The 11,274-nt window shown below is 52.5% G+C and overlaps 1 protein-coding gene across 1 annotated transcript; it reads left to right on the top strand.

Annotated features, from left to right (window-relative positions):
- Positions 1 to 1,923: 1,923 nt before the first annotated feature.
- LOC108864822 (uncharacterized) lies at positions 1,924 to 6,966 on the top strand. The gene is made up of 3 exons (XM_029112627.1): positions 1,924 to 4,443; positions 4,521 to 6,144; positions 6,236 to 6,966. Exons 1-3 carry the CDS (start codon positions 1,924 to 1,926, stop codon positions 6,964 to 6,966), a joined length of 4,875 nt encoding a protein of 1,624 aa, XP_028968460.1.
- Positions 6,967 to 11,274: the final 4,308 nt, after the last annotated feature.

Below are 11,274 nucleotides of genomic sequence, written 5' to 3'. Positions count from 1 at the left end.
CTTTCTGGAGCACGCTATCCGCGACAGCACGAAAGCCGCGTACGCTGTCTGCTGGAGACGCTGGCTTCGTTGGTGTGAATTCCGACGTGCTCCTACCACTAAAGTCCCTGTAAACCAGGTGTGCAACTTCCTGGCCGATATGGCCACGCGTGGATATTCTTACTCCTCTATCAACTCCTTCCGGTCGTGCCTCTCGTACAACTTGACTCCAATCGAATCGTTTAAAATGGGAGCTCATCCTACTGTGTGCCGCCTCATGCGAGGGGTAGTTCAACGTGAAGCCACCCGCAAAGCCCCGTGCGCCCGTCTGGGACGTTGAGCAGCTCCTGAGCTACATGGACGCGTGGGGAGCGTCCGATTCTTTGCCCTTGCTTCACGCCGCCTACCGCTCGCTGCTCCTCCTATTACTCACATCTGCCGCCCGCATAAGCGAGATTGCCGACCTCGTGTATCCACCGTCGTCTCGACAACCTCACGAATGGGATCTCACTTTCGGACGCGGTCTGACCAAAACGAGCCGACCCGGTCACCATTCCTCCTCTCTTACGGTAAAGGCTTACCCCCCAAATGACCTCCGGTGCCCCTTGGCGGCCTTGACGAGATACGTGGCACTCACGGCGCCCCACCGCCACCCGCCGGGTCCTTTATTCCTCACAACCCGCAGGCCTTTCCGCCCTGCTTCGAAAGACACCTTAGCGCGATGGGTCAAGTCCGTTCTCAGCGTCGCCGGCATAAACGCCCGGGTTCATACCGCACACTCCACTCGTGCCGCCTCTACCACCGCCGTCCACCTCCGCGGGGTTCAGGTCCCAGACATCATGCAGACCGCACAATGGACTAAGGCATCAACCTTCTACAATCACTACTACCGGCCTTCCCCGCCCTCTGCCATGTCCTCCGCCGTACTCGGTTCGCAACGTTAAAATCGCTATCTGCCCTCGGTGAACGAGGAGATCCGACGAAGTGGAATTCGTCAGCCTAGTCGACTCACGCAGTGGGAAGACTTGGCTGTAATTCCATGAGAAGGAGATACTCCTTCACCGAGGGCTCCCTCCCAAACCCATCCCTGTCTATATGATGGTCTCAATCAATTTTTATAACCTTCCCAATGTGCCTTCCTCAGGAGCTCCGCGCACCTAACCTCGCCACGGCTCCAGACGGAAACAAAGTTTCTTGACGACGCAAGTACGACGTCGCCTCCTCATGGGTCAACATGACCGTCAATGTTACTGTTAATTGCTCAAAGCTTTCCGATGTACATGGGTTCCAACGCCGTTGTAAACCACAACCCGAGACCGGCCTAAGTCCTCAGATCGATCCCACTATTCCAAGTCGGAGTAAACCCATCCGATCTCACTGAACAAAACTCTCTTCACTACAATAGATAACCACTTAGGTAACAATCTCAAGGGGCAGCGCTCTAGGTTCACCATGCGTCGCCGCGCTTCAACCTAACAAGTGATGCTCCGACCGCCGATCATCTGCTTGTTTTCTTCTAAAGACCGCCTGCTCGTCCTACCGGATCACAATCGCTATCTGCCCTCGGTGAAGGAGTATCTCCTTCTCATGGAATTACAGCCAAGTCTTCCCACTGCGTGAGTCGACTAGGCTAACGAATTTGAGTCTTGAGTCCATTGTGGAAACTCTTAAGTTTTTAAATATTGCCGGGTCGTTGTGTAAATAAACCCTTGCCATCACTTGTATGTGGCCAGCAGTCAGTCGATCACCGAAAAGGGAAACCGTGCGGAGTTTTTGTCTTGTCAGGAATAGTTTCGCTAGTTCTACCCCGATCCCTGGGAAAACCGATTAGAACTATAATCGACATTGGTGCCGTGACCCGAGCCTCAGAACCGGCGAAGAAATTCCGACAAGTCCGTGTTGAAGTGCAGGTAGACCCTACGAAACCGCGTGCTCTGCCTCGTCATGGCGAAGAAAAGTAATCCGAAAAACCCACCGAAAGCTCTCCAAGCCTTGTTGGACAGCGGATCACGATTCCGGAACCAGATCGACGAAATCATTGACTCGATTGAAGACCTCGAATCTGCCGATCCCAAGTTTCCCGACAATCAGCAGCCCGATGCCATATCCCTGCTATTGAAAGGACTTTTCGAAAAACTGCAATCGCTCGAGGACGGAATCACGATTCATCCGGATGTCGCCAACTCTGAATCTGAACAGCTCGATATGGAAGATATCGACAGATTTGAGCTCAGATTCCGCCGAGCAACCGCGGCGATCGACGCCGCTCACAGCAGGCGTGTCCGCGCTGTCGACACGACTGCCTTCTTCACGCCAGCGCGACCTCGGGTGCGTTTTCAGGAAGAGAACAATGAAAACGCGACCCGAAATGAACGCGCAGCTCAGCGACCCGAAATCTTCAAGGGTGACCGATTGAAGTTTCGCACCTTCATGAAACAATTCGAAATTTTCGTTTCAAAAAGTCCGAGAGCAGCCGACTGCGAACGCTTAATGGCTCTGAGGAAATTCGTTCCCGACGAGCCGAAACAGTTGGTCGACGCTCTCGAACTAACTGATTCGAACTACAAAATCGCATTCACGACGTTGGAAGAAAATTATTCTCGAGTCGATGTGGACAGAGAGCGCTTGCTCTCCGAACTTCGAAACCTTCCGAAAGTGCCCAGCCTGAATGCCGTAGCTGAACTGAGGAAACTCGTTATTCAAGTTCAGACAAACACCAAAGTTCTCGAAAGCCTCGGCGTCCGAATGGATTCCATTGCTGTCATGGTACAATCGTCGCTGACAGCGTCTCTACCACCGGCGCTCCGACAGTTATTCAAGCAATGGCGGAGAATCGAAGTTACTCGACAATCCCGCGAGCCGCCTCCTGCGATAAGAACTCCGAGTTCGACGTCGACGCCTGCTCACCGACTATTCGACATCACGACTGAAATCTCCGAGACTAGGTGTGACACCGACGCCAGCGAAGAGCCAATCGTGGAGCTCCAGCGAACAATTCGCTACGCTCTGCAACACATCCGAGATTATGAAGACAGTGGCTACCTTGATGCAGCGCTCGGAACGTCGAACAAGAATGAGGCGCAGGCGCCGAAGAAACCAGTCGGCAACAAGAAGCTCCTCGCAACGGTTGCTGCAGCGAACGGCAGAACGAGCAACGCGAGAGCGGAAAAACGAATACGACCGTGTCTCTTCTGCAATACTGCCGATCACAACTCGTCAAGATTCGCCGCGTCGTTCTCCATAGAGGCGCGACGGGAGATTTTGAAGAAGCAGAAAAGATGTCCGAAATGCTTCCTGACCGAACATGCAAAGCCTGGCGAATGTCGAGGGCCTCGCGTGTCGTGTAATGTTTGTAAATCGTCACAGCATCACACATCCATGCATGCTCCGGAGGACCACACCAGGCCAGCCAGCTCGGCTACACCGGTCATATCAAATGTCGTTGGTGGCATCAGCGATTGCGATGAGCCGACGGTTATGTTGACAGCCCAGGCATTCATTCTGCACGGTGCCAGAAAGATCCCGTGTCGAATCTTCTTCGACCACGGATCGGGGTTGGCGTTCATTTCTCCAAACACTCGTCGTTTGCTAATGAATGCTCAGCCTCTCAGCAACAGAAATCTGGTCATCGACACCTTTAAGAGTCAGGATGAATTCAGGGCAAATCGGTTTCGTGTTGTTCTTCAAAGCACGTTCGACGAGCACATCAAAATCCCAATCTTTGCCTATGAGCGAGCTTTCCCGGTGAATCCTAGAAACCCGCTGTCTCCGACGTCCCGTGAGGCTGTTCGAAAATTCGCAGAGGAGCATCAGCTGGCAGACGCTTCGCTGCTCAGTGGTGAGGCAAACGAGCAGCCCGGCATCATCATTGGCTTAGACCAAATCTACCGGGTTCTGCTATTCGACGCGCCGAAATCGGTCGATGGTTCTCTTGTGGCGCTCAACAGCCGCCTCGGATGGACCGTCGGCGGACCGCTCTCCTGTCCTCAGGCCGGCCTCGGAAGAGTGACATCCGTCAGCGCTGTCTGCTGCGTCGCGACTCTCTCCCAACAGTCAAAAGTGTTGCCAGCTGATTTTGCAACCAGCCCGGCGAAACTCGTGGAGAAACTATGGCGACTCGATACGATCGGAGTGGAGGACCAGTCCACTTCGTCCAGGTTGAGCTCCGACGAAAGCTCAGCCTTGCAGCAGTTCGAGCAAAGTGTGACCTACGACGGGAAAAGATATTCGGTGTCCTTCCCGAAGCGAGACTCAATCACCTCATTGCAAAACAACAGGAATGTGGCGCTGCGCCGCCTCCGAGGCAAGCTCAGACAGTTGATGAAATCGCCAGAAAAATACTCGCGTTACCATGAAGAAATAATGGAATTCGTCAAAAATGGCCACGCTTACGAAATCGACGGTCCTGCCCTGGGATGCTCCAATGAGGCAGAGGGAACGTATCATATGCCCCACCACGAAGTGGTAAGTTACCACTGGTAACTCGGAAGGGAACGTCGGAGAAATGGCGAATTGTGTTCGACTGTTCGGCGAAAGAGAAGACAGCTTCGTTGAATGAAAACCTGTTGCCCGGTCCAAATTTAAATCCCGACCTCGTTTCCCTGCTCATGAACTTCCGACTACACGCAATCGCTGTGTCGGCGGACATAAAGGCAGCTTACATGAGAACCGAAATCCACGACGCTGACCGCCGACTGTTTCGGTTCCTGTGGAGGGCCCCTGGCGAGGAGAAGATCAGAACCTTCGAGATGAAGAAAGTGACGTGGGGGGCTGCCTCCTCCGGGTTCTTGCTGGCGGCGACCATCCGCGGGCATCTCAAGAAAGTGGAGCCCCAGATCGGCGAGCGACTGGGAGATCATCTATACGCTGACGACTTCCTGCAAAGCTTCCCCAACCAGCAGCAGGCTATCGAATATGCCGACCGTCTGCGCAACGCATTACAGTCTGCCGATATGGCTTTGGCGAAATGGAAAAGCAACTCCAAGGACGTCACAAAGCATCTGATAGATGTCGGAGTTAAAGAAGCGGAATTCCAATCGAGTCCGAGCAACCTGTTCAGGGTCCTAGGCATCATTTGGTCGCCGACTCAGGATACCTTGAGCTTCAGCATCCCATCAGTGGATCCAAAGTGGAGCATTGTAACGGCGGTGACCAAGCGGGCAGCGCTGAGCATCACAGCATCAGTGTATGACCCACTCGGCCTTCTCATCCCTTACACAATCTGGGGCAAATTGCTCATACAGCGACTCTGGTCTACGAAACTACAGTGGGACGACCCCATACCCATTCGAAGCCGCGTTGAGTTGCTGGAGTGGTCGGAAGAGCTCTCCGAGCTCCCGCGAATCAACATTGAACGGCAGTACTCGAACGTCGGTGGGGACGTCCAGAGCTACCATCTACACGTCTTCGCAGACGCGTCTCCGTCGGCCTTCGCGTGCGCCGCGTACATCGAGTATCGCGTCCGAAACGGTGACTCGGGGTCATCGCTGCTTATGTGCAAGTCGAGACTCGCGCCGATAGACAAGCCACCAACACTGCCACGGCTGGAGTTGCTTGCGGCACTCCTGGCTGTTCGTCTGAAGAGGTTCATCGTCGAGCGCATCGAGGTACAGTTCGAGACGATCAGGTTCTACACGGACTCAACCATCACCTATCATTGGGTGACAGGATCGTCGCCAGGCCGATGGAAGGCATTCATTCACAATCGAGTTGAAGAGATCCAGCAAGAGTCGAGAGTAGACCAGTGGTACCACGTACAGGGCGAGCACAACATAGCCGACCTTGCAACACGAGGAATCTCTGCGCGGACACTCAGGGGAACCCTTGCATGGTGGCATGGACCCCGGTGGCTCCACCTGCCCGAGGGAGATAAGCCCATCTCCCGTCCGCGCTTGGAAGACAATGCATTCGAAGCCGCCAAAGAGGAAATCCGTCACACGTCCGCACCAACAACAGTAGCCGAAAGAACACATCCGCTGGATCTGGAGCTGTTCTCTTCGGCGTCCCGCGCGGTCCGCGTCATGGCTAACGCACTGCGATTCATCCGAACTGCACGGCGACAACCCTATGCAGCCGTGGCGGAGATACACCAAGTGGCTGAGCGACAAATAATACGATCCGTTCAGGCACAGTATTTCCGAAAGGAGATCCACGCAACTGAGGCGGGTTCGCCGCTCCCCCGCTGCTCAAAGTTGGGCAGTTTCGACCTCTCTATCGACGATGACGGAATTCTCCGCGCCAACCACCCGTTTGACAGAAGGACCTTTCTTCACTCACGACGAAAAGAATCCGATTGTCCTGCCTGGCGAATCTCGCTTCGCTCGACTACTCATTTACGACGCTCATCGAGTGAATGCACACTTCGGAGTGGCCACAATACTCAACCAAATCCGCCGACGTTTCTGGATAACTCGAGGTAGACAGGTGATTCAAGCAATCCTCAACAAATGCGTCGTCTGTAAACGACGCCAACGCCGTCCTGCAGACCAGATCGGAGCGCCGTTACCGGAACCGAGGGTAACCTTGTACGCCCCATTCCAAACAACTGGCATTGATTTCTGCGGACCTTTCTACACTCGAACGGAGACGGGAACGCAGGAAACCTACGTCGCGCTATTTACGTGTGCGGCCACTCGTGCGGTTCACTTAGAGATGACGCCGTTCATGTCGACGCCCTCAACCCATCTCGCTCTGTGTCGTTTTTTAGCTGAGCACCCCGCTTGTCTGCGCTTTGTGTCGGACAATGGTCGTTCCTTCGTCAGAGCAGCCTCGGACATAAAGCGGCTGTTCAACTCGGTTCGAGACCCGGAGGTGAGGTCACTACTTGAGGGGAGGTCGATTGAGTGGTCCTTCAACTCCCCGTGTTCCGCCTGGCATGGCGGATTCTTCGAGCGACTCGTCAAGACTACACTCTACAGCTCCGGTCGGCCCAGCAAGTCCGAGGACAACGACGCGCCCCAATCGTCACTGGCGACGTTTGCTTGCTGAAAGAGGACAAGGTTTCGCGCACTCGATGGTCTCTTGTTCGCATAGTCGAACGCCACCTTGGTCGCGACGAGCAACCCCGAACCTACACGATACGTACTCCCAACGGAAACATCACTCGACGCGCGGCTCAACTCTTATATCCATTGGAGGTTGTCGGAGACGAAGACCTCGCGAGCAATGAGCCATCCGTTCAAGATACATGATCCCGTTGCGCCACGCCCAGCCGGTGAGAGCTCAAGTCGCTCCTCGAGGCGCGGAATGTCAAATAATATTATGCATACAATAATTTGAGTCCATTGTGGAAACTCTTAAGTTTTTAAATATTGCCGGGTCGTTGTGTGAATAAACCCTTGCCATCACTTGTATGTGGCCGGCAGTCAGTCGATCACCGAAAAGGGAAACCGTGCGGAGTTTTTGTCTTGTCAGGAATAGTTTCGCTAGTTCTACCCCGATCCCTGGAAAAACCGATTAGAACTGTTAAAGGTCAAGATTCGTAGCTCTGGTCAGGAGTAGAAGAGCAGCCCGTTCAGGAATACACAGAGATGCGATCTTACGAGAGGGAGATACCACAGTGAATTTTATTCGAAATCTTAGGTCTTTTATACCTAGGCAGGAGTCTAAGCTCCTCCTTACATGTCCTGATCCGTACATACATATACATAGGATAAGGCTACCTTGGTCTATCATAAGTAGCGTCCTAGAATACTATTGGGTGTACCCAGCATGTGGGGTGCTAGCCCAATTTCGTACTACCTCAGGGGTATCATGCTAGAGTCGTAACTTCGGGGTGCAACCCCGGTGACTCACGTATTTTACTACTGTCACGGGTATATGGCCCCGTGGGTAGGTATGAGTCATAGTCCTAGTACGGAACGAGGACTAGTAGTTTCCAGTTTCCGCCTAAACCTCAACACCTCCCCTAACTGCTAAGTCCGAGTGTCTTCAGGATGAGGGAGCAGTCAGGCTCCGGGCACAATCCGCTCTCAGCAGTCAGCCTCTGAGAGTATTGAAGCGATGAAACTTCCTGAATAAACTGAATCGTCGTCCGCTGCTCGATTCCGAATTCGTTTTTCGCATGTCCAAACGGTATGCGACAAGTCCGGTTAGGTGCGCAGTAGGCCGGCACACAGCCGCATTCTCAGCGCTCAGCGCCAGGGGGCAGTGCGGCAGGCTCCCGCCGGAGGGCGCTTGAGCACCACAAAGGTGCTTTGCCGAAAATAGAATTTCCATTGATTTTCCATTGAATTTTCATTGGAGAGACAGGAATCACGGTCTCTGTGGATGAATATTATGGGTTCAGGGTTCTGCCTCCCCTCTTACAGAGAGTGGGAATCCTGTGGTGTAATTCTGAATTTTTATGGTTGAGCTGAGAGATCGAAATTTCGATAAGGTGCTCGGATTCCGCTAGATTTTTAGTCGTTGGAGTCCGTTGAAAAATCTTTATGCATTAGAAGCTGCGGCTCTGCGTAGCAGCACCGCGTCGGGCTCAGTAGCCAGACAGTAGTCTTGCTCTGTGGTTTCGTTTGAGAATGGTTGAGCTTCGTTCCGGAAGGTCCATTCCATCACCACCTGTAATTGTGCGTGGACCACGAGTGCGACGAAGAAACACAATGTCCAGGAGTCGTCCCCGAAGAACTTTTGAAGGACCAGAGCCCGCCGATATTTCCCAATGTTGGGGATCTTGGCTTTGGTCAGTTCTTGGATACGGAGGAGACGAAGACTCTCCCCGAGTTGAGCGGGAGAGGAGACGCAGAAGATCACAGGCAGCGCTAGACACTATAAGGCGGTTTGTACAACCCACAAACGCGAGCCGGAGCCCGGCCGCCCCAGTGCCGGAGCGTGTGGAAGAAGTTTGTATCGAGCTCAACGGAGCAGCCGAGGCCGAGCGACAACCAAGGAGGTTTTTCGGCAGATCACGTCTTGCCTGGGTTGCCATCGTCGTCGCCATCATGGTCTTTGTTGGGCTTGTTTCAGGCGCAGGTCAGTTTTCAAGCAGTCACTATTGCAGATAACAAAAAAAACTTGGACACAGTCATTATAGAGTGAGAACTCAGTCCAGCTGCTTTTCCCTCTTTTCAGCCATTGAGATTAGTCGCTCGATTCACGCAAAACAGCGCACTCGTCTGACGGTGGAGTTCGAGAGTGACGCCAGCATGCGATTCAACGAGCGCGCGTCAGCAGTGTCGGAGCGCCCCGTGAGCAAGGTCTCCATGGACAGTTTTGTCTGTGTCACCGAAACCCAGAGACTTTTGTGTTACTCCAGACTGCGTCACTGCTACTGCTCCGGGCAGGAAGAGGCTTCAAGCCCGAAACGGCGAGTGTAGTCAGTGGAGGTCCGGTGTCGCTTGAAGTCTGCAAGTTGTTCGAGAATCTTGATGAAGTGTTTTTCAGTGATTCATAGAATTTAATATTTCGTTTGGTCTGATTTACAGCATATTATCTGTTCTTGATTTAGTAGTCATCCTAACGATGCTTAGGGATTATTTTCTAATTGGTGGAGCGCGGGACTGTAGCGGGAATCATTTTCTGAAGGAATCCGCTCCTCGATCGGCACATGGAGACGGATCAGTTCATTGATTTTTCCCTTTAGTCGATGTTCCGATCGTTTGAGAGTGGCCGTGGCCAACCTCTCATTGCGGAGCTCCCTTTCCAAGTCGCGGATCTTCCTCCGGGATGCCTCCAGCTCGTGCAACGCTTTTCCACGATGCAGTTCCAGAGTGTCGGCCAGGTCTTCACTGATGAAGGCCGCCGCGATCACGAATTGTTCTTTGATCGCATTGAACACCCTCGCAGCCTGTTGACCTCGGGCCGAAGTGGGTGTTATTCCCAATTTGTCGAAGGTGCGGCGATCAGCGCTCGAGATGATCGAGTCCACTGGTCCAAGGTTGAGGAATTCCTTTTCCCCAGTTCTGACAACCTCGATCTTTGATGAGATCGGCGGCGACGGTGAGGCCGGCGAGTAAATATCGGTGTTGGTGATCATCGTCTTTTTGATATCCGCGGGCCTTTCATCTGTTTCTGTTGATGGTTCATTCGAATTATAGGGTTCTGGTGAGCCTGTTATAAGCCATTCGTCGCTTGGTGGACGAGGCGAAGTTGTCACGAAGAGTGGTGGTTTGTCGTATTTGCCCTCAGTAGGGCTGGCACTTCGGGATAGGACCTCGAAGTCCATGGTATCCTTCCAGTCTTCTTGCTCCTTCTCAATTATGTATTTAATTTTTATATCTGGTATATTATGTGCGGGATTTTCATCTAGAAGCGCGTATCTCTCTGAAAATCTGAGTTTTCGTGCCTCGTTACTATCCTCCACAGCAGCCAAATATGCATAGTACGTTTGCTGCTTTAATGGTAATTTCGGCCACCATTTATGAGCCGTGGCCTCAACGTGAGGCAGGAAATATCGACAATTGTATTTGCAATAATTGTCTAATTTCTTTTTGAATGTCCAGAAGGGTGAGGATTTCGGCATTTTAAGGTATGTGGGAGGAGGTGGGTCAGCGGTGGTAGGATCGGGGATTGTCTGGTAGGGAAGTAGGCTCTGGAAGTGGACGAAGGGATCTTAGTTAGTTGGGTCCACAAGCTGGGCAGAGTCGATGGTTGTTGGTATGTAGGGATTATCTATTCCATGCTCGGGCGATGGATTGGTGTACCGACGGTACGACATTTGTTTTCCTAGGCAGAAGCATGCAACACAAAGCGAAGGCCAACATTATAGTTATGGCCTTAGAACTCCTGCGCCAGCCAAAACCCAGTGTAGTACCTCATCCCTATCAGAGTGGGGTATATTGGGATGGAATCTGGCCTTGAATCGAGGCCAAATCTTTTCACCTCCAACAGGTGGGAGTGATGGTCTCATGCACACCACCTTGCTGCTTGACTGTTCCTCGCAATCCAAAAACGATGACGTGCAGCGATTGAAGAATTCATTGTTGCTTTCTTCGAAGCTGATGAGACAGCTTATGTTGTTCGAAACACAAGAACTGTCGCAGTCCTCATAAAAAAAGTAGTTCTGAGCGGCAGTTGACGAGAAGGAGAGAAAACCCACTACGAGAATGATTGTGAGAGAGGCTATGGTTGTAAACCAATTAAGGCTCTCAGCTTTTCGAACGTATGTTTGTTTAGGGGTTTCGTCAACGCGTCAGCGAGATTCTCTGATGTTGGGATGTACTTGAACTCGATTTGTTTGCGTTCGTGAGTCTCGCGAACAAAGAGAAACCGGACGGCAATGTGCTTCGTCCGTTTATGAAACTGTGGGTTATGGATCAGTTTCAGAGCCGCTTGATTGTCTACATAGACAATCGGGACGAT

This window comes from Galendromus occidentalis, unplaced genomic scaffold, assembly GCF_000255335.2.
Source record: "Galendromus occidentalis unplaced genomic scaffold, Mocc_1.1 scf7180000077522, whole genome shotgun sequence".
NCBI classification, from domain to species: Eukaryota; Metazoa; Arthropoda; class Arachnida; order Mesostigmata; family Phytoseiidae; genus Galendromus; species Galendromus occidentalis.
The sequence above is the reverse complement of the archived record's forward strand: the minus strand, read 5'-3'. Positions and strand labels throughout refer to the sequence as shown.